The following is a 20,994-nucleotide window of genomic DNA, read 5'->3' as shown; positions in this document are numbered from 1 at the left end:
GACTGCTGCCCGATCTGCTGCCAGCTGTTGTTGCCCGGCCTCGACTGCTGCCCGATCTGCTGCCAGCTGTCGTTGCTCGGCCTCGACTGCTGCCCGATCTGCTGCCAGCTGTTGTTGCCCGGCCTCGACTGCTGCCCGATCTGCTGCCAGCTGTCGTTGCTCGCCCTCGACTGCTGCCCGATCTGCTGCCAGCTGTTGTTGCCCGGCCTCGACTGCTGCCCGATCTGCTGCCAGCTGTCGTTGCTCGCCTCGACTGCTGCCCGATCTGCTGCCAGCTGTTGTTGCCCGGCCTCAACTGCTGCCCGATCTGCTGCCAGCTGCTCGCACTCGGCTGCCCACTGGCCCCGAGCAGTCTCCTGCAAGCCATCGGCAACCACACCACCGCCACTGCAAGTGACTGTTGTCGCCAGAGCCAGGCGGCGAGCAGTCAATGCCGCTGACAAGGCGTCTGCCGGTGAGATGGGCGAGGAGCGGACGGCGGCGAGGGCCGACAGCTGAGTCGGGACAGCAGCAGCAGCAGACGCGGCGGCGACAGAGGGCTTTCCGGGAATGTGGGGAGGGAGGAGGGCGGCAAGAGCAACGGCAGCCGAGCCGTCGGCTTCCCTTGCGTCGGTCATCCGCAGACGCTCCGTAGCTCGCGTCGAGTGTCATGTCCGTGTTCGTCATCCGCAGGTGAGCCGCCGGGGATCACCGCAGCCAACTGACAGCCATGCGGCCACGACAGGCGGCAGGGAACGGAGGGCCAGGGGATGGCGGGCGGCAAGCGATGGCGGGCGGTAGGGGATGGCGGGGGGATGGCGGGCGGCAAGCGATGGCGGGGGGATGGCGATGGAGGGCGGCAGGGGATGGCGGGCGGCAAGCGATGGCGGGCGGTAGGGGATGGCGGGGGGATGGCGATGGCGGGCGGTAGGGGATGGCGGGCGGGCGGTAGGGGATGGAGGGCGGAAGGGGATGGAGGGTGGTTGTGCTGATTGCGAAAGACCGGTCAAAACCCGACTTCGCTGCCTCGATGGCTGTGTCCTTCCGGGGTACGGGGATATACACAACAATCCCAACAAACACACACCACGGAGAAAAAGAAAAGGTAATGGAGCTATACGTCGTGTGGTGATGCGAGGAGTAGCATGTGTGTGGCGGGCACACGAGCCGCATGCTTCATTTCCGCCATGGCTTCTTTTGATCACAGATCACAAAATTCCGTCGCAATCTCTCCCAACTGCTTGCTTGCTGGCGACTGCCTAACACCATGCCCAGAAACAATACCAGCAGGGCTTGGCTGGGAAGGCAAATCAAGGACAGATCGTAGCCAGGCCCGGACATCGGACAGATGGTGACATCACCCGCCCCTCACGGGCGGTAATCGGACCAGGCAGCGCGGCTGGCCGGTGTTGGGCACACACACGTCTCGACTTTTTTCAGTCCTCCTTTTATTCAGAGCTCCATCACCCTGACTGATGTCGATGATGGCGAGCGAAGCAAGCAAATTGACGATGCCCGAGGCGCTGGAGCGGCGTGGCTTTGCAGCAGGGCGTGTTACGGTGCTGGAGGTGGAAGTGGCCGGCGGCGGGCGCGAGACGATGGTGCTGCAGCTGGCGACGGAGGATGCGAGCTACACGGCGGTGCTGATGTGCGGCGGCGGAGTGTGGTGGGCGCAAGCCGGGCCGGAGGAAGTCGATGCTGCTCTTGCTGCATCGCTGCCCATGTACGGCGACACGCCAGCGTCGCTCATTGCGCTCATCGCCACCAACACCTCGTCAGCGTCCGCCTCGTGGTCCATCTCCTTCCACCCAACCGCCGCCGCCGCTACTACCGCCAACGCCGCCACCACCACCTCGGCCTCGCCCACTGCGCCTACGCTCATCACCGACCTTGCTTTGCCTCGCTCTCCACACGGCGCAGCCGCGGGCGCGGGCGCGGGCGCGAGCATGAGCAACGGATCGACGAGGCGTGCGGCGGCGGCGGCGGCGACGGCGTCGGTGGCCGCAGCGGCGGAGGGCATGTACGCGCGGCTGGTGCTCCGCCTGCCGCTTGGTGCCCTCGAGCTGCTCTGGCCGTTCGTCCTTACCCTCTTGCCACCGCCTGCCTCGTCGGCCTTTGTCTTTGCCCGCCTGCTGCTGCCGCTGCTGGCGACGGCGGCCGGCGCAGCGGTGCCGCCTGCTGCCGCGGGCGGACCGACCGGTGCTGCACACAACGCCGCCGCTATCGATTCCATCAATGTCTGCTTGCGGTCAGAGACGGGGCTCGGTGGCATGTTGCGGGCGATGCTGGTCGACTCGGCGTCGATGGCTCCAGCACCGGAGCCTGTGCTGTCGTCGTCGGCGGCCTCGGTCGTGGTCTCCCGGGACGAGCCGACCGCACCGACGCTCGTCGTCAACTCTCCGGTGGGCGGAAAGCGTGATCGGGAAACATACGAGGCTGCAGCAAGTGAGACGGAGCCTGCCAGTGATGACCGTGTCACAGCGTCGCCGGACCCGATGACGGAGCCGGCAGGCGGCGAGCTGAACGACTCCCAGACCGAGCTGCAGCGGCGGGCCGAACTGCTGGCGCGGCTGGCGCAGAACCGTGCGGCGGCCGGTGGAGCCGGGCGCAAGAAGAAGAAAAAGAAGAAGCTGTTTTCCTGATGGCGATGCGGTCTTTAACGTGGTGCCTGGGAGCAAGCAGTGGGCCGGATCACAGGCCGTCACGACGCCACTCGCGCTCGACGTTGGCGCTGGCGCCAAAGACGTTGTCGTCGTCGTCATAGTCGGCGTGTGCGTGATGGCTGGTGGAGGCGGAAGCGGCGGCCATGGCGTTTGCGTGGAGGGCGAATGAATGCTCGATGGACGAGGTAAGTGCGCTGCGGGACGCGGTTGCCTCGCTCTCCTTGCGCTTCAGCTGCTCCAGCAGCATCGAGTCGGAAAGCGGCGTAGCCTCGGGCCGGCGGGCGCGGAGTTCGGCCTCAAGCTCTGCTTCCAGCCGGCCGATGACAGCATCCCGGTCCAGAGCGTCGAGCGCGTCAAGCGCGGCCTTGGATGGCACTGAGGTCGAGAGGACCGGCTGGCCATCATCGCGAGGCGTCCGGCGGCGGCGGCGACGTCGGCGGCGGCCTGAGCGCTCACTGACAGCAGCAGCATCAACGCTATGGCTAGCCAGACCCGTCACGTCTGAAATAGTCGCTGCCAAGTCTGTCTGGCCGTTGACGACTTTGTCCCCGCTCCCTGGCGCTGCGAGGAGCGTTGTGGGATCAGCCGATACAGCCGCCGCGTAGGCGTCAAACCGCGCGGACATGGCATCGGCCTGCGCACGGAGGTACGCAAGCGACAGTGCGTGGTGCTCGGCTCGCAGCACACGATGGTCCTCTTCCAGCGCCGCGTGCTGGGCCCGCAGCGCCGCGTGATCGCGCTGCAGCTGGAGATGGGCCGGCGATGGGTGCACGTGTCTAAAATTTGTCGGCGGTGTTCTCGGCACCCCCCACCCGCCCTCCCCCGCCCTGCTCGTCCGCCCGCCCTGCCCCGCCACACTGGCGCCTCCAGAGCCGTGCTGCGGCGAGGCGACCGCTCCCCCCCGCCTCCTCATCACCGGCTGGCCCATCCACATCATCGCTCTGCTGTGTTCTTGCTCGTGCAGCTGACTCTGTAACTCGTTCTGCCGTCGAGTGTGCGGAGGACAGAAGCAGAGCTCTGCCCGGCTTGGCGCCAAGGCTCGTCGCTGGTCGGAGGAGCGTCAGCAGCGGGGCGGCACATCGAGTCGGGCTGCGACACGCAGCAGATGGGGCGATTAGGACCGACAGGTGGTCGGTAGGCGTGGTATGATTGGGTTTACACCAGGATCACAGCTTACATACCTTCGTTGGCGCGGAGTGAAGAGATGCGCGCCTTACGGCGGGCACGACGCTCGCGTCGCCGGATGTCGTCGGGCGTGTCGAGAGCCGACGCAATCGATGACGCCTCTGACGGTGCGTCCGAGGTGACTGATGCCGCGAGTGTTGCGTTGCTGGCGACAAGTCCGGATTCGGTCGTCTCTGCTGCGGCAGCGGCTGGGCCCACGCCCTCGCTGGCACGAAGCGAAGAGATGCGGGCCTTGCGACGGGCGCGGCGCTCGCGACGGCGAATGTCGTCTGGCGTGTCGATGGCGCCGGCGATGGACGCGGCCTCTGAGGGCGCGTCGGAGCAGATCGACGCCGTCTCGGCTTCCAGAGCTCGGGCCTGGCTCTCAAAGACTGCCGAGGAGGCCGCCAGCCGGGCGCGTCGTGCTTGCCGCCGGGCGCGAAGAGCGGCAGCCTCGGGATCGTCGGCGGCGGGCTGGACATTCGGACCGGCTTCTAGACCAGAGCGGTAGGCGTCGACCTCGGTCTCCAAGGCGGAGATGCGAGCATAGGCTGCGTCCAGCTCGGAGAGCACAGCACTTGTTTCCGACTCGAGGCGCTTCGAGTGCGCAACGAGGCGCTCCTGCATGGCCGCAGCGTCGGCCTCGCGCGCTGCTTGAGCCGCGTCCAGCTCGTCGCGGAGTACACGGACGGCGTCGGCGTGGGCAGCCTCGTCGGCTTCGATCTGGACCTGCGCTGCCGCCGCAGCTGACGAGACCGAGGTCAAGCCGGACTCGAGTACCGCTGTCCGGGCGGCGTACTTGTCAATCTCAGCCGCCGCCTCGTGGGCCAGAGTCACGACATCCGCGCCGGGATCGGCATCTGGAAGCGCATCGAGCAGGGCGTAACGTACGGCATCGTTGTCGCCCTGACTGCGGAGCTCGGCCTCGAGTCGCGCGTTGGTAGCGCGAGCAGCATCGAGCTCGGCATAAAGTCTGTTGATCTCGGCTGAGTCGAGCTCCAGTGCAGCGGGAGGCGCAGCAGCGGCGATCTCGCTGGCAAGGGCCGCTTCGATTTCATACGGCGACTTGCCCTCCTTCATCAGCTTCATGCGTAGGCGACGCAGGCGCTTGTTCTCCTTGCGAGTGGCCTCTTCCGGTGAGTCGGAGGCCGACGCAAGTGAGAGTATCGAGTCGCCAGATACGACGCTCAGCGTCTCGGGTGGTTCGGGCTGAGTGAGCACAAGCAGCGCATCGGCCGTCCGAGCCATGTGAGACTGTTGCTCTTGCGCATGCGCGCGCTCTGCCCCCAGTTCGCTCTCCAGCTCGCGAGCACGCCGGACAGCGTCCTCCAGCTCAGCCGTACGCTGCTGGCCTTCTGCTTCGCTGGTAGCCAGCTGCTCGCATGCGGTAGCGAGCGCCGCCTTTGCCTCGACAAGCTCGGCTTCGAGTCCGACAATCCGGAACTCGGCGGTGGCGGCGGCTGTGGCGGCCTCGGTTTCGAGATCGGCGATACGTTGCTTGTTGGTCTCCTCAACGGCTGCATGCTTCTCGCATGCGCTTGTGGCGGCGGCATGCATGGCAGCGACTTCGGCCTCGAGAGCGACAATCCGAAGCTTGGTAGCAGCACCATCGGCCGCACTTGCCGTAGCCTCGGCTTCCAGCTCGGCGATCCGCTGCTTGTCAGCGGCGGTGGCTGTGCGACTTGCTGCAAGTTCTGCCTCGAGCTCGGCGATGTGAGCCTGAGCCGCTGTTGCAGCTGCCGCAGCCTCAGCCTCCAGCTCGGCCATCCGCTGCTTGTCGGCAGCATCGCTGGCAGACATCTGCTCGCGGGCTGTGACAAGTGCAGAGGTCGCCTCGGCAAGCTCAGTCTCGAGCTCGGCAATCCGACCCTCAGCCAATGTTGCTGCCGCTGCGGCCTGCTCAGCAGCAGTCTCCATCTCGAGAAGTTGCTGCTTGTACGCTGCCGTGGCCTCATGTGCATCAGCGAGCTCCACCTCGATCTCGGCCATGTGGGTCTTGGCTGCAGTCGTCGCTGCAGTAGCAGCGGCAGCCTTGGTTTCGAGATCGCCAATCTGCGTCTCATGCGCCGCCTTGCAAGACGCCGCCTCGGCCTCCAGCTCGGCCATCCGCTGCTTGTCGGCAGCATCGCTGGCAGACATCTGTTCGCGGGCTGTGACAAGTGCAGAGGTCGCCTCAGCAAGCTCAGTCTCGAGCTCCGAGATCCGGCCCTCAGCCAATGTCGCTGCCGCTGCGGCCTGCTTAGCAGTAGCGGTAGTGGCAGCAACCTCTGACTCTAGCTCGCCAACACGCGCCTTCTCAGCTTCCAGCGCCTGCACCGTCGCAACGCGCTCGGCAGCAGCAGCCTCGGCCGCGGCCACGAGGTCGTCCACGCTCGTTGCCACCACAGTCGGTCTCGCGGTGGCCTCGCTCGACAACGCCGCCTCAATCTCGGCCTCGCTCTTGCCAGCCTTGAGCATCTTCATCCGCAGACGCCGCCGCTTCTTCTTCTCCTTTCGCGCCACCTCGTCTGGAGTGTCCGAGACAGAAATCGCAGACATTGCGGACTCGCTCGACATCACGCTCATCGTCTCAGATGCCGAGGGCATCACTCCCACAGCCCCATGTAGAGCGCTGGTAGCTGCTGCAATCTGCAGCATCAGTGCGGCAATTGTCGCGTCACGCTCTACAACTGTCGCTTCTGCGGAGGATAGCTTTTCAGCAAGACCAGCGGCACGTTCGGTCGCTTCCTGGCAAATGCGGTCAGCACGCACAGCCCGAGCCTCCAGCTCTTGGATAGTTGCTGTTCTCGCACGACCGGCGTGTTCCTCGGCGCGATCGGCAAGCTCATCCACGCTAAGCAGAGTGACGAGTCCCTGGGATTCGCTTGCATGGGTGTCCTCATCACGCATTACAAGCTCGAGCTCGCTGGGGGTCCGGGTAAGAGGCTCAGCCTTAGAAGTGACAACAACTGACGCCGCGCCTGCGAGTCGTGCGAGTGTGTTGACCGCCGTGGCAAACTCGTCCTCTAGCAAGGCCACGCGAGCTGCTGAATCCGCAGCACGCTTATCAGCATCGGCGATGAGCTCGTTAAGCCTTTCCACCTCGGCCTCCAGATCGTCAACACGAGCGCGGTGGCCAAAGGCCGACTCAGCCCGGCTCGCTAAAGACTCAACAACCATCGCGGGTACGTCAGACTCGGATGCACGTCGATCACGTTCCAGACGCAGCTTCTCCTTGCGCGCGATATCGTCTGCGCTGTCGCCAAGTACCGACGAGAGCTCACTCGAGCCATGTTGCCAGCTTTCCGAGCCAACAAGGTTACCAGTATCGTCTCCGACGACCTTCCCAAGAGCTGTGACAGCGACAGACAGCTTCCCATGCAATTTCTGCAGCTCCTGCTCGTACACGGTACTCGCTGCCAGCGCAGCGTGTTCGACTTCCTCGGCCCGAGCAGTGGCAGCCGCCACCTGCGCGACAAGCGCTTCCCTAGTTGAGACAAACGCCTCAGCCGCAGCGGCAAGATCATCCACGCTCGCTGTGGCCGGACTCGGCGCAGCCTCGGTCGTCAACGCCGCGTCGATCTCGGCCTCGCTCTTGCCGGCCTTGAGCATCTTCATCCGCAGACGCCGCCGCTTCTTCTTCTCCTTACGCGCCACCTCGTCTGGAGTGTCCGAGACAGAGATCGCAGACATCGCAGACTCGCTCGACATCACACTCATCGTCTCAGACGCCGCCGGCGTCACGCCAACGACCTTGGTCAGCGCTGCTGTCGCCGTCGCCAGTTGCGCCTCGAGCTCGACCACTTGCTGCTTCTGCTCCGCCTCTCGCTCGCGTGCTGCACCCAGCTCCGCCTCGAGCTCGGACACTCGCTCCTTGGACTTCTCGAGTGACGATTCAAAATCGGCGGTCTCAGCCTCCAGCTCGGCCATCCGCTGCTTGTCGGCAGCATCGCTGGCAGACATCTGCTCGCGGGCTGTGACAAGTGCAGAGGTCGCCTCGGCAAGCTCAGTCTCGAGCTCGGCAATCCGACCCTCAGCCAATGTTGCTGCCGCTGCGGCCTGCTCAGCAGCAGTCTCCATCTCGAGAAGTTGCTGCTTGTACGCTGCCGTGGCCTCATGTGCATCAGCGAGCTCCACCTCGATCTCGGCCATGTGGGTCTTGGCTGCAGTCGCCGCTGCAGTAGCAGCGGCGGCCTTGGTTTCGAGATCGCCAATCTGCGTCTCATGCGCCGCCTTGCAAGACGCCGCCTCGGCCTCCAGCTCGGCAATCCGCTGCTTGTCAGCAGCATCGCTGGCGGACATCTGTTCGCGGGCTGTGACAAGTGCAGAGGTCGCCTCGGCAAGCTCAGTCTCGAGCTCGGCAATCCGGCCCTCAGCCAATGTCGCTGCCGCTGCGGCCTGCTCAACAGTAGCGGTAGTGGCAGCAACCTCTGCCTCTAGCTCGGCAACACGCGCTCTCTCCACTTCCATCGCCTGCTTAGCAGTAGCGGTAGTGGCAGCAACCTCTGACTCTAGCTCGCCAACACGCGCCTTCTCAGCTTCCAGCGCCTGCACCGTCGCAACGCGCTCGGCAGCAGCAGCCTCGACTGCGGCCACGAGGTCGTCCACGCTCGTTGCCACCACAGTCGGTCTCGCGGTGGCCTCGCTCGACAAAGCGGCCTCGATCTCGGCCTCGCTCTTGCCGGCCTTGAGCATCTTCATCCGCAGACGTCGCCGCTTCTTCTTCTCCTTACGCGCCACCTCGTCTGGAGTGTCCGAGACAGAAATCGCAGACATTGCGGACATTGCAGACTCGCTCGACATCACACTCATCGTCTCAGATGCCGCCGGCGTCACGCCCACGACCTTGGCCAGCGCTGCTGTCGCCGTCGCCAGTTGTGCCTCGAGCTCGACCACTTGCTGCTTCTGCTCCCCCTCTCGCTCGCGTGCTGCACCCAGCTCCGCCTCGATCTCGGACACCTGCTTCTTGGTCTTCTCGAGTGACGATTCAAGATCGGCGGCCTCGGCCTGGAGATGCTCCACCTCAGCTGTTGCCTTCTCTGCCGCCACCGTCTTCGCTGCGACAACCAACCCCAGCTCAGTAATCTGCTCCTCCAAAGCCGCGCCGGCCTTGTGAGCGTCCGCAAGATTCGCTTCGAGCTCGACGATGTGAGCCTGAGCCGCTGTTGCAGCTGCCGCAGCCTCAGCCTCCAGCTCGGCCATCCGCTGCTTGTCGGCAGCATCGCTGGCGGACATCTGCTCGCGGGCTGTGACAAGCGCAGAGGTCGCCTCGGCAAGCTCAGTCTCGAGCTCGGCAATCCGACCCTCAGCCAATGTTGCTGCCGCTGCGGCCTGCTCAGCAGCAGTCTCCAACTCGAGAAGTTGCTGCTTGTACGCTGCCGTGGCCTCATGTGCATCAGCGAGCTCCACCTCGATCTCGGCCATGTGGGTCTTGGCTGCAGTCGCCGCTGCTACTGCAGCGGCAGCCTTGGTTTCGAGATCGCCAGTCTGCGTCTCATGCGCCGCCTTGCAAGACGCCGCCTCGGCCTCCAGCTCGGCCATCCGCTGCTTGTCGGCAGCATCGCTGGCGGACATCTGTTCGCGGGCTGTGACAAGTGCAGAGGTCGCCTCGGCAAGCTCAGTCTCGAGCTCGGCAATCCGGCCCTCAGCCAATGTCGCTGCCGCTGCGGCCTGCTCAGCAGTAGCGGTAGCGGCAGCAACCTCTGCCTCTAGCTCGCCAACACGCGCCTTCTCAGCTTCCAGCGCCTGCACCGTCGCAACGCGCTCGACAGCAGCAGCCTCGGCCGCGGCCACGAGATCATCCGCGCTAGCCACCGCCAGACTCGGCGCGGCCTCGCTCGCCAACGCCGCCTCGATCTCGGCCTCACTCTTGCCGGCCTTGAGCATCTTCATCCGCAGACGTCGCCGCTTCTTCTTCTCCTTACGCGCCACCTCGTCTGGAGTGTCCGAGACAGAAATCGCAGACATTGCGGACATTGCAGACTCGCTCGACATCACACTCATCGTCTCAGATGCCGCCGGCGTCACGCCCACGACCTTGGCCAGCGCTGCTGTCGCCGTCGCCAGTTGTGCCTCGAGCTCGACCACTTGCTGCTTCTGCTCCGCCTCTCGCTCGCGTGCTGCACCCAGCTCCGCCTCGAGCTCGGACACCTGCTTCTTGGTCTTCTCGAGTGACGATTCAAGATCGGCGGCCTCGGCCTGGAGATGCTCCACCTCAGCTGTTGCCTTCTCTGCCGCCACCGCCTTCGCTGCGACAACCAACCCCAGCTCAGTAATCTGCTCCTCCAAAGCCGCGCCGGCCTTGTGAGCGTCCGCAAGATTCGCTTCGAGCTCGACGATGTGAGCCTGAGCCGCTGTTGCAGCTGCCGCAGCCTCAGCCTCCAGCTCGGCCATCCGCTGCTTGTCGGCAGCATCGCTGGCGGACATCTGTTCGCGGGCTGTGACAAGTGCAGAGGTCGCCTCAGCAAGCTCAGTCTCGAGCTCCGAGATCCGGCCCTCAGCCAATGTCGCTGCCGCTGCGGCCTGCTCAGCAGTAGCGGTTGTGGCAGCAACCTCTGCCTCTAGCTCGCCAACACGCGCCTTCTCCACTTCCAGCGCCTGCACCGTCGCAACGCGCTCGGCAGCAGCAGCCTCGACTGCGGCCACGAGGTCGTCCACGCTCGTTGCCACCACAGTCGGTCTCGCGGTGGCCTCGCTCGCCAACGCCGCCTCGATCTCGGCCTCGCTCTTGCCAGCCTTGAGCATCTTCATCCGCAGACGCCGCCGCTTCTTCTTCTCCTTCCGCGCCACCTCGTCTGGAGTGTCCGAGACAGAAATCGCAGACATCGCAGACTCGCTCGACATCACACTCATCGTCTCAGACGCCGCCGGCGTCACGCCCACGACCTTGGTCAGCGCTGCTGTCGCCGTCGCCAGTTGTGCCTCGAGCTCGACCACTTGCTGCTTCTGCTCCGCCTCGCGCTCACGTGCTGCACCCAGCTCCGCCTCGAGCTCGGACACTCGCTCCTTGGTCTTCTCGAGTGACGATTCAAAATTGGTGGCCTCGGCCATCCGCTGCTTGTCGGCAGCATCGCTGGCGGACATCTGTTCGCGGGCTGTGACAAGTGCAGAGGTCGCCTCGGCAAGCTCAGTCTCGAGCTCGGCAATCCGGCCCTCAGCCAATGTCGCTGCCGCCGCGGCCTGCTCAACAGTAGCGGTAGCGGCAGCAACCTCTGCCTCTAGCTCGCCAACACGCGCCTTCTCAGCTTCCAGCGCCTGCACCGTCGCAACGCGCTCGACAGCAGCAGCCTCGGCCGCGGCCACGAGATCATCCGCGCTAGCCACCGCCAGACTCGGCGCGGCCTCGCTCGCCAACGCCGCCTCGATCTCGGCCTCACTCTTGCCGGCCTTGAGCATCTTCATCCGCAGACGCCGCCGCTTCTTCTTCTCCTTCCGCGCCACCTCGTCTGGAGTGTCCGAGACAGAAATCGCAGACATTGCGGACATTGCAGACTCGCTCGACATCACACTCATCGTCTCAGATGCCGCCGGCGTCACGCCCACGACCTTGGTCAGCGCTGCTGTCGCCGTCGCCAGTTGCGCCTCGAGCTCGACCACTTGCTGCTTCTGCTCCGCCTCTCGCTCGCGTGCTGCACCCAGCTCCGCCTCGAGCTCGGACACTCGCTCCTTGGTCTTCTCGAGTGACGATTCAAAATTGGTGGCCTCGGCCATCCGCTGCTTGTCGGCAGCATCGCTGGCGGACATCTGCTCGCGGGCTGTGACAAGTGCAGAGGTCGCCTCGGCAAGCTCAGTCTCGAGCTCGGCAATCCGGCCCTCAGCCAATGTCGTTGCCGCTGCGGCCTGCTCAGCAGTAGCGGTAGCGGCAGCAACCTCTGCCTCTAGCTCGCCAACACGCGCCTTCTCAGCTTCCAGCGCCTGCACCGTCGCAACGCGCTCGGCAGCAGCAGCCTCGGCCGCGGCCACGAGGTCGTCCACGCTCGTTGCCACCACAGTCGGTCTCGCGGTGGCCTCGCTCGACAACGCCGCCTCGATCTCGGCCTCGCTCTTGCCGGCCTTGAGCATCTTCATCCGCAGACGCCGCCGCTTCTTCTTCTCCTTCCGCGCCACCTCGTCTGGAGTGTCCGAGACAGAAATCGCAGACATCGCAGACTCGCTCGACATCACACTCATCGTCTCAGACGCCGCCGGCGTCACGCCCACGACCTTGGCCAGCGCTGCCGTCGCGGCGGCAAGCTGCGTCTCAAGCTCGGCGGTCCGTGTGGTCGGTTCTGCGACAGCAGCCTCCAGCTCGGCCACCCTTTCGTTCGCCGCCTTGGAGTTCCGCGCAACCGTAGCCAACTGCTTTTCCAGCGATGCCACCCGCTCGCGTTCAGCTTCCAAGACTGCTTCTAGCCCGGCTGTCGATTGGGCTTGTTGGGCACGCGCCCGCTCCGCCACTGCAGCCACCTCAGCGTCAGCCTCGAGCTCGGCGACTTGCAGCTGAAGCGCTTCAACGGCCGCTTCGAGCTCGAGCCGCTGGCCAGCAGCTGCTTCCGCCTGGGCCACGAGCTCGGCCATGCTCGGTCCGCTCTCTTTTGCGGCTAGTGCCGCGAGCGCAGCCTCGATGTCAGCCTCGGACTTTCCTGCCCTAAGCATCTTCATCCGCAGTCGCCGCCGCCTCTTTTCGATTTTCGCGCCGCGTCGTCCGCCGTCTCGGAAAGAACCGACTCGCCTGACATGAGGCTAAGCGCTTCCGACTCGGTTACAGTCTCGGTCTCGCCACGCCCGACAAGCACACTCAGTGCATGCTTTGCCTGTGCAAGCTCGACCTCGACCACCGCCCCCGCCTCGCGAGCGGCCTGCAGCTGCGCCGCCAACTCAGTGTCGGTTTTGCTCTGCTGGTCTCTCGCTGCTTCCAGCTCCGCCTCGAGCGTCACAATCCGCGACCGGAGCTCCTGCACGTCAGCGAGTGTGCTCTCCGCTCGCGCCGCCGTCTCGTGCGGCGTGGCACCACTCGTTCCAGCAGCGACCAGCACAGGCACTACTTCGACTTTGCTCGTGCCGCTTCCAGCAGGCTGGACCTGGAGTCGCATCTGCTGCTGCCGCTCCTTGCGCGCGACCTCGTCGGGACTTCTTGAAACGCGCGAGAGAGTAGAATTGGCAGAGACAACGCTACCATCGTCATCGTCACCGGCCGCGGCCGCAGCTAGTGTGGTCACAGCTTCATGCACCTCCGGCGGAACCATCTGGCTCGATAACGCGATCTCGTCCGCCTGCATCATGAGCTCGTTGGGTGTCAACGCGTGGGCTGGCCTCCCACTGGCGGCCGCCACCAGGGTCCGCAAATGCTCCAGTGCCTGAGCATCAACACTCCGGTCGGCGTCGGCCGTAGCGAGCGCGTCGGCCAGCTGCCGCATCTGGACAGTTTGCGACTCGACAAGCGCCAGGAGCTCTTCCCGCTCTCGCTCCCACACTGCCTGCTCGCTGGCACCGCTCTTTCTCTGTGCTCGGGCGGCTGCCTTGCGCCGTGCCTCTGCAGCCAGCGGACCCATCTCGTCGGCCAGCGCGCCCACAAACGCCACCGCCGAAGCCAGCGACCCGCTCCCGTCCAGCATCGGCACAGCATGAGAGTTGGCCACCTCCCGCAACGGTGCGAGTCGCGTCGACAGCGCGTCGAGCGCAGCACAAAGCTCTGGGGCGCCAACGTCAGCAGCGGCAGGCGTGTGTCTTGCCCGTGCCACCACCCTCATGACACGGACCTGGTCCTCGACACGCTCCGTCAGCAGCGCCCGCGCTCCAGTCAGCGCATCCTCCAGCTGCTCGCGCTCGCGCGCCCAGCGCACCCGATCCTTGGCGTGCTCCTCGTTGACAACCACTAGCTGCGCACGCAGCTCGGCTGCTGCGCCACCAACCACGTCCTTGGACACGTGCTCGCGAGTCTCGGCCACACGCACTCGGTGCTGGGCCTCGGAAAGCTCCGTCGCGTGCCGCAGGTTGGCGGTCTGCGTCTGCATCCGCAGTACCTCAAGCTCGTCCAGTGCAGCCTTGAGTTGCGCCGCTGTTGCTGCGTCGGCCCTCATGGGCGCTGCGCTTGGTGTCGTCATCGGGGTCACCGTCGACGCCGCCCGAAGTCGGGCCAGCGACGCACTGCGAGCCTCGGCAGCAAGCCGCGCATTGTCAGCCTGCATCGTCCGAAGCTGGGCGCGCAGACTGCTGAGCTCTTCGTTTCGACCGACCGCCGCCGCCCGCTCGCGGCGGAGCGCGTCAGTAAGCTTGGCCGCCCGCTCGTCGAGTGCCTCGGCTCGCGCCCGGACCGCATCGGCCTCAGCTGTAGCCGCTGCGTTGTGGAGCGGACAGACCTGGCGGTGCTTGCGGGCCTGGATGTCGGCCGCTGCTGCCTGCTGTTGTGCCACCACCACCTGCGCTCGCAACTCGGTGAGCGACCGGTCCTGGTGCGCGACCTGCCGCCTCAGCTCGGACTCGTTGTGCTTGCAGAGCGAGAGCTCCGACTTGAGAGCAGTCACTTCGCTGCGCAGTTCGCTCGCGCCGCGGTCATCGCCAGCCCACCAGTCCGACGACGATCCGTCGCTGAGCAGCTCTGTCTCATCGCCGTCGTTGCTCTCCTCGTCTGCACTGGTAGACTCGCGCAGGAGCGGCATGGTCGCGGCCACAGGGTTGCCGCGGGCGTCCAGCACGTCCAGCTGCGGCAGTTCGAACAGCGCCTTGGGCAGGCGATCGATGGCGTTGTGTGCCACATTCAGCACTCTCAGCGCCCGCAGCTCAGTCAGCGCATCCGGCACCAGAGTCAGAGCATTGTGGGCCACATCCAGCTCTTCCAAGCAGGCCAGGTGACGGAGATGTGGCGGGAGAGCCCGAAGTGCGTTGTGATGAGCCCGGAGAACGATCAAGCGATCCAAACGAGTCAACGATGATGGCAAACAAGGCAGAGCGTTCCGAGACAAATCCAAACACGTCAACGATGTCAGCGAGAGTACCGACGCCGGCACCGCCACCAAGCCATTCCCCGCCAGTGACAGTCGCTCCGGTCGCTCCTCGGCCAGAGCTCCGAGCGCTCTCCGTGTCTCTGCAGACGCAATGGGTCCCAGCGAGTTATTAGCGAACCTCTCCATACCAAGCCAACCACAAACTCTTTCTTCTTGCGCAGCAGGCTGTGGTTAGGGAAGAGAGGAGGGGGGGGGGTGGGGGGGGGGGGGGGGGGGTTAGGTGGTGTCGCCTGTGGTGACGTAGTGGGCGGGCGGAGGAGAGAGCGATAGCTGTGGCAGATCGTCCAGGCCAGACGGCATGCTGGCGACAGGCCTGAAAGCGACAAGATCATGGCCAAGCACTAGCTACCGCTACCATTTTCAACCCTGCGAGGCTGATCATGTTGTGTGACTGCTACCTCCCCCCCCCCCAAAGCTCCCCCCCCCCAGCCCCCCCCCCCCCCCCTGATCGGCCCGATGATCGTCCTGTCGTCTCGAGCTGGGCGACTGGGCGACCTGCAGGCGATGACGGGGCGACGGGGCGACGGGGTCGAGAGCAAGCAAGGAGGCAAGAAGGTGGTATTTGGCAATACGTGACGCGGAGAGGAAAGAACGGTGATGACGACGCGAAGCATTGGAGGAAGCGAGCTGGAGAACATTGTCGATGGGCTGTCTGCCTCGGGCTTGGCTGTTGTGCACATCTTCCAGGACGGGACTCCGCTGGCGGCGACGCTCGTCCCAGCCTTCCGCGAGCTCTCTGTCCGTGGTTCGCCATTTTCTCACTATTACGAGATGGATATCGATGAGACGGACCAAGCGGTGCTTGATCAGCTGGGCGTAGTCTCGCTGCCGGCCTTTGTGGTTGTTGGCAAGGCTGACTATCCGCATGATGCTGCTCCTGATCCGCCCGTCATCGTACCCGGCTGGGATGGCGTCCAGATTGTGGCATCGGCTTCAGTCTCGACCATCGATCGCCTGGAAGTCATCCTTGCCCGCATCGGCGTCTTGTAGCTGTGGTCCACTCTCTTCGCCGTCCTGCCTGTCTTTCTGCCTACTCGCGGTCCCGTGGCCCGAGTCGGACGACCACCCACCATGTGCGAGATTGCAGGAGCGTGAGTCACGGCTGCTCATGTTGGCCTATCCACCCGACCTCTCGCCTCACTTTGCTTCTCCTCTGTGGCAACAACGTCGCGCGACAATGGGCCCATAACAACAGCGCCGCCGCTTCCCATCGCGCATCACTCCCCCGCCCCCCCCCCCCCCACCCCGCCCCCGCCCCGCCCCAAACCCAATCCGTATATAGCCATCTCATCTAGCCATCTCAATCCTTACATCCTCTCATCCGAATCCGATCCGATTCGTAATGATCGCCACCCGGCGACCCCCCTCCTCGCCCTCGCCCTCGCCAGCAACCACTTCTCCCTGCCTTCCACCTGACACACACTGAATGAAGTTGAGTCAGACAGTCATCAGTCTTGCGCTTCTTGTCCTTGTTGTCTCTCCCATCACCAACGCAAGCTCTCCCATCAAGAATGTACGTACACATCCATCCATCATCTTCATCATCATATTATATATATATAACAAACAATGTCTACGTTGTTCTCTCTTCTTCACTCTCCTGTTTTGTCTGTCTGTAGGTGGTGGGAGGGGGGGGGGGGGGCGGGGGGAGAGGAGCGGGGCGGCGGGAGCTGCCAAACTTCCGCTTGTTGCCCGCATGTGACCCACTTTGGACGCGGGCATAGGCATACATGTGGTATGTTACAGATGATACAAGTTGATACATATACTCATGATACTCTATGACGGCTGCTTGCAACGTTTCCGCTCTCTTTTCTGCTCGCTATTGGCTCCGCTATGGACATGCTGCTGACGGTGAGGGGGTGGCTGACGCATGCGCACGCCTTTTGCCGATGGTCAATCAATGGCAAACGTTGGATAATTCGATCGGCCCTGGTCACCCAACAGGTTGTGGTCCTCATGATGGAGAACCGATCGTTCGACCACTTTCTCGGATGGCTCAAAGAACTCAACCCCGAGGTCGACGGGCTGACTGGAAGCGAGTTCAACCCGACGAACACGTCGGATCCGAGCGCGGAAAAGGTGTTTGTGACCAAGGACGCGGTGGACGTCGGCCCGTCGCCGGAGCACTCAGTGCCCGGGACGACGGACCAGGTGTTTGGCCACGGACGGATTCCGGACATGCCGAACAAGTACCCAGCGACGATGGACGGGTTTGTGGAGGACCTTGCGCTGACTCACCAGGACGGGCGCCGGGCTATGGACTGCTTCCACAACGCCACGCTGCCGGTGCTCTTCACGTTGGCGCAAGAGTACGCGGTCTTTGACCGGTTCTACGCCTCGGTGCCCGGACCGACCGAGGTCAACCGAGCCTTTGCTTACGCGTGCACCTCGGACGGCATGTCGACCAACGAGAATGTGCGGCTCATCGAGGGTCTGCCGAACAAGTCGATTTTCAACGCGCTCTACGACCACGTCAAGGCGTCGGGCAGCGCGCGTAACCCGTTCGGCGTCTACTTTGAGGACTTTCCCACCGTCTTTTTTAATCGCGAGGTTCGCGACCACATGACCCACTTTCATCCGCTCGACGACTTCTTTACTGACGTTGCCGCCGGCACCCTGCCGATGCTGACCTGGCTCGAGCCCAAGTACTTCCACGTGCTGGACATTCCGGCCAACGACCACCATCCGGCCCACAACGTCAAGCTTGGCGAGCTGCTGATCAAGAAGATCTACGAGGCCATCCGCGCCTCGCCGCAGTGGGACTCGACCCTCTTCCTCATCACCTTTGACGAGCACGGCGGCTTTGCAGACCATGTGCCGACGCCCCTCGACGGCGTGCCCAACCCGGACGGCAAGGTTGCCACCAGCCCGCCGTTTGGCTTTGACCGCCTCGGCGTGCGCGTCCCCTTTATCGCCGTCTCGCCGCTCATCCCCAAGGGCACCGTAGTCCACGAGCCCGAGCCCGATGTCAAGCCACAGCCGACCTCGCGCTTCTCGCACGCCTCGCTCTACGCCTCGCTCAAGAACATCTTTGGCTTGACTGAGACTTTGACCAAGCGCGATGCCTGGGCCGCGCCCTTTGACTCGGTCGTCTCGCTCACCACGCCGCGGACAGACTGCCCAACGACGCTGCCGGACGTGCCGGATGTGCCATCGGCCACCGACCTGGCCCACCTCGCCGACCAGCCAGTCCACGACTTCCAGGCCACCATGATCCGTGTCGCCGCCCACATGTCGCGCTCGGACAATGCTGCCGAGGCCCACATCCACCACGAGGTCCTCGCCGCCCTCGACGCCGGCTCGCTCACCGAGGGCGAGGCTGCCGCCTATCTCGAGCGGCAGATGTCGATCCTCCTCCCGTAATCCCCCTCCCCCTCCCCTTCCCTTCAAACACACACACAGACAGACACACAGACACACACACGCCACCCCCGCACCCCAACAATTAATCCCAACAACAAATAATCGTACACCCCCACACCCCAACAATTAATCCCAACAACAAATAATCGTACACCCCCACACCCCAACAATTAATCCCAACAACAAATAATCGTACCCGCTCCAAAAACCCCCTCAGCCGATCGCCTCCCTTTCCCCTCCCAGAGTAACATCGACGACACCACCTCACCCCCCCACCCCCCCCCACCCCACCCACCACCACCACCACCACCCCGACCACCCCAACCACGTCGTCAACAGGCCAGGGCAAGATGCAGGAGGGAGAGAGCGTGGTGAGTGCGCACACCATTCCTGTGATTATCAACGACAGCGAGACAGCAGGAGACATGGTGGCGGAACGTGCTTGGTCGGCGACGACGTCGGCTCAGCTGGCAGGCCTCCTCCCTGTGAGTGTCTCACTTGAGAGTGGTGACAAGAACATTGATGAACAGTTTCTATGGGATGGAAGTGAGGTAGATGTGGAGAGGATGAAGGCATTTGCTACTCAGTTGCTCAAAGAGGCATCATTCCCTCTCTCCTTTGTTGATGCTGTCGTGGCTGCTATCTCAAAGGCAGTCGAGGAGTATACCCTCTTTGTCCCAGATCCGGCCTTTGGTGAAATCAGAGTTCCGCTTACCATTGACATTGAGATTGACTCGGTTACTCTCCGTGATCAAATCGAGTGGGATCTCAATGAGCCCAACAACAAGGACTCCATTCAGCCCTTTGCTACCGCAATGGCCGCCGAACTTGGCTTGCCGCCCTCCTTTGCTGTCGCCATCGCCACCTCCATGCGCTCACAGATCTACGCATATGAGGCTCATATCATGCGTGGTCAGATGGACAAGCTCTCCCGCGTCACTCTGCCCAACGTCAACCCGTCTTGGGTCACCAGGGCTACCTCGGGCGCAGATGTCTGGTTCCCCGACGTTGACGTCCTCGTCCCGCGCCCGTCGGACACCACCCTCCACTACGCCGCCGTCCCGCCGCTGCAGCGCGTCCGCGATCATGTCGAGTCTGCCGGCGAGCATGGCCCGTCGCGAAAGCGTCCGCGCCCGAGCGAGATGAAGGACGCTGGGCCAGACGCAAAGCGGCCCAAGCTCCCCACCTCGCGCGCCTTCCAGGCCTTTGCCACCGAGCGTCGCATCCCGCTCGCCGCCCTCCCGCAGTTTGCCTCCATGGCACCCGAGTCGCTTGACGCCGTCCTGCTGGCCATGTGGAAGAACCTCAGCCCCGACGAGCAGGCCGCGTACAATCCGGCCCGCGCCGCTGCTGCCGCCGCCGCCGCCGCCGCCGCCGCCGCCAACCCGCCGCCGACCACACCGGTCACGCCCATTGCTGGCCAGGGTGGCGAAGCAGCCGGCTCTGCAGTCTCGGCCCCGCTGCCGCCCGACGCAACGAACATGAGCTCGCCGGCGCAGGCGTCGCCGAGCAAGGGTACGGTGCCGACCCGGTCGATCTCGCCCATCAAGGCCAGCTCGCCGCCGCGGACGCGGGCACGCTCACCGCCGCGCAACGCACTCTCCACCATGGCCGTCCCCATCGTCGACTCTAACGGAGTCCCGGTTTGGCGGTTCATCGAGGTCCTGCCGCACATGGCCATGGCTGTGTTCTGGCGCGAGACGCCGCGCGGCTTTGTCGCCTACCTCTCGCTCGACGAGTGGCAGAACAAGGTGTTCTCGGCGTGCGACCTCTCGCCGCACGCCGTCAACACCTGCCTCAACAAGCTCGTGGCCGACCGCGACCTCGCCACCCTCGACGAGCTCGCCTGGATGAAGAAGCACGCTCTCGTGGAGCCCAAGGCCCAGGCCGCAGACGTTGTCCCGGGCACCGCCGTTGTCGAGATCCTCTCCATGGCTCACCGCTCGTCTGAGGCCTCGACTCTCTCGTATGCACTCTCGCAGGCCCGCCCGCCACCGCCGCCGTCGTCGCTCGCCACCATGCTCGACATGGTCTACGCCCAGCCGCCGCTGCCCATCGCTCGCGGAACCAAGCCCGTTACCCCGGTCCACACCCGTGTCCGCGCCTCGACCCTCCAGCCGCCGCCGCGGCCGACGGCGTGTGCCGCTTGCGGTACGACCACAAAGCTGCTCTACCGCGGGCCTAACGACGCCCGCGAGCTCTGCCAGTCGTGCGGCAACCACTTTGTCCGCCACGGCGTCGTGCCTGACGTCAAGTAGTGCAGTAGTAACACACTTGTTTTACGGAAGCCAGCACCTGCCGCGTGTCACTCGGACGACAACAGCGATGCAATCTCGTGCACAATGTCTACGGCGTAGCTGTCATCGAGCTCGACGCCGAGCTCTTGCGAGTGGGCCGAGTGCGATAACAGCTCCAGCCGCGGCGTGCTCGGCGCAGGGCGCGGCGAGTCGAATCGATGCGGGAGCGCTGGCGAGGACGGCGAGGACGCCGAAACCACAGGGGGAGGCAGCGGATGTGACAGCGGAGCTGCCAGCAGCATCGGCTTCGGGAGCGGAGGCCTCCGGCTCCGTCGACGGATGAAAACAAGAACAAGAAGGCAAAAGGCGAGCGCAGCGAGTGTAGCTCCCCCACCCATAAGCACTGCCGCCATGGGCGTCTTCGAGTCCTGTGAGGTGGGGCGGACGCCTGCTTCGGTTCCGGCAGCAGCCGATGGGGATGGAGGTGGCGGTGGTGGTGAGCGTGGGCGAGGATGTGGGGAGGGTGGCGGTGGGTAAGGTGGCGGTGGGGAGGGCGGGATTGGCGGTGGCGGTGAGGGCAAAGGCGATGGTGGGGGCGGTGGCGGTGGTGGGGGCGAGGGCGAT

General features: G+C 64.6%; 4 protein-coding genes across 4 annotated transcripts; 3 read left to right on the top strand and 1 right to left on the bottom strand.

Annotated features, from left to right (window-relative positions):
• Positions 1-2,670: 2,670 nt before the first annotated feature.
• Positions 2,671-14,893, bottom strand: AMSG_10852 (uncharacterized protein; the record flags this gene model as incomplete). The annotated part of the gene is made up of 4 exons (XM_013897700.1): positions 2,671-3,418; positions 3,820-12,443; positions 12,488-14,593; positions 14,759-14,893. 4 exons carry the CDS (start codon positions 14,891-14,893, stop codon positions 2,671-2,673), a joined length of 11,613 nt encoding a protein of 3,870 aa, XP_013753154.1.
• Positions 14,894-15,449: 556 nt separating this feature from the next.
• Positions 15,450-15,993, top strand: AMSG_10851 (uncharacterized protein). The gene has a single exon (XM_013897699.1). The coding sequence runs from the start codon at positions 15,633-15,635 to the stop codon at positions 15,954-15,956; it is 324 nt and encodes a 107-aa protein (XP_013753153.1). The 5' UTR covers positions 15,450-15,632; the 3' UTR covers positions 15,957-15,993.
• A 165-nt stretch (positions 15,994-16,158) lies between these two features.
• On the top strand, positions 16,159-18,193 carry AMSG_10850 (phosphatidylglycerol specific phospholipase C). The gene is made up of 2 exons (XM_013897698.1): positions 16,159-16,280; positions 16,715-18,193. The coding sequence occupies exons 1-2, from the start codon at positions 16,194-16,196 to the stop codon at positions 18,131-18,133; spliced, it is 1,506 nt and encodes a 501-aa protein (XP_013753152.1). The 5' UTR covers positions 16,159-16,193; the 3' UTR covers positions 18,134-18,193.
• Positions 18,194-18,699: 506 nt separating this feature from the next.
• AMSG_10849 (uncharacterized protein) lies at positions 18,700-20,391 on the top strand (the record flags this gene model as incomplete). Its single annotated transcript, XM_013897697.1, has 1 exon — positions 18,700-20,391. One exon carries the CDS (start codon positions 18,700-18,702, stop codon positions 20,389-20,391), a length of 1,692 nt encoding a protein of 563 aa, XP_013753151.1.
• Between the last annotated feature and the right edge of the window lie 603 nt (positions 20,392-20,994).

Source organism: Thecamonas trahens, assembly GCF_000142905.1.
Source record: "Thecamonas trahens ATCC 50062 unplaced genomic scaffold supercont1.65, whole genome shotgun sequence".
Classification (NCBI taxonomy): Eukaryota; order Apusomonadida; family Apusomonadidae; genus Thecamonas; species Thecamonas trahens.
The sequence above is the reverse complement of the archived record's forward strand: the minus strand, read 5'-3'. Positions and strand labels throughout refer to the sequence as shown.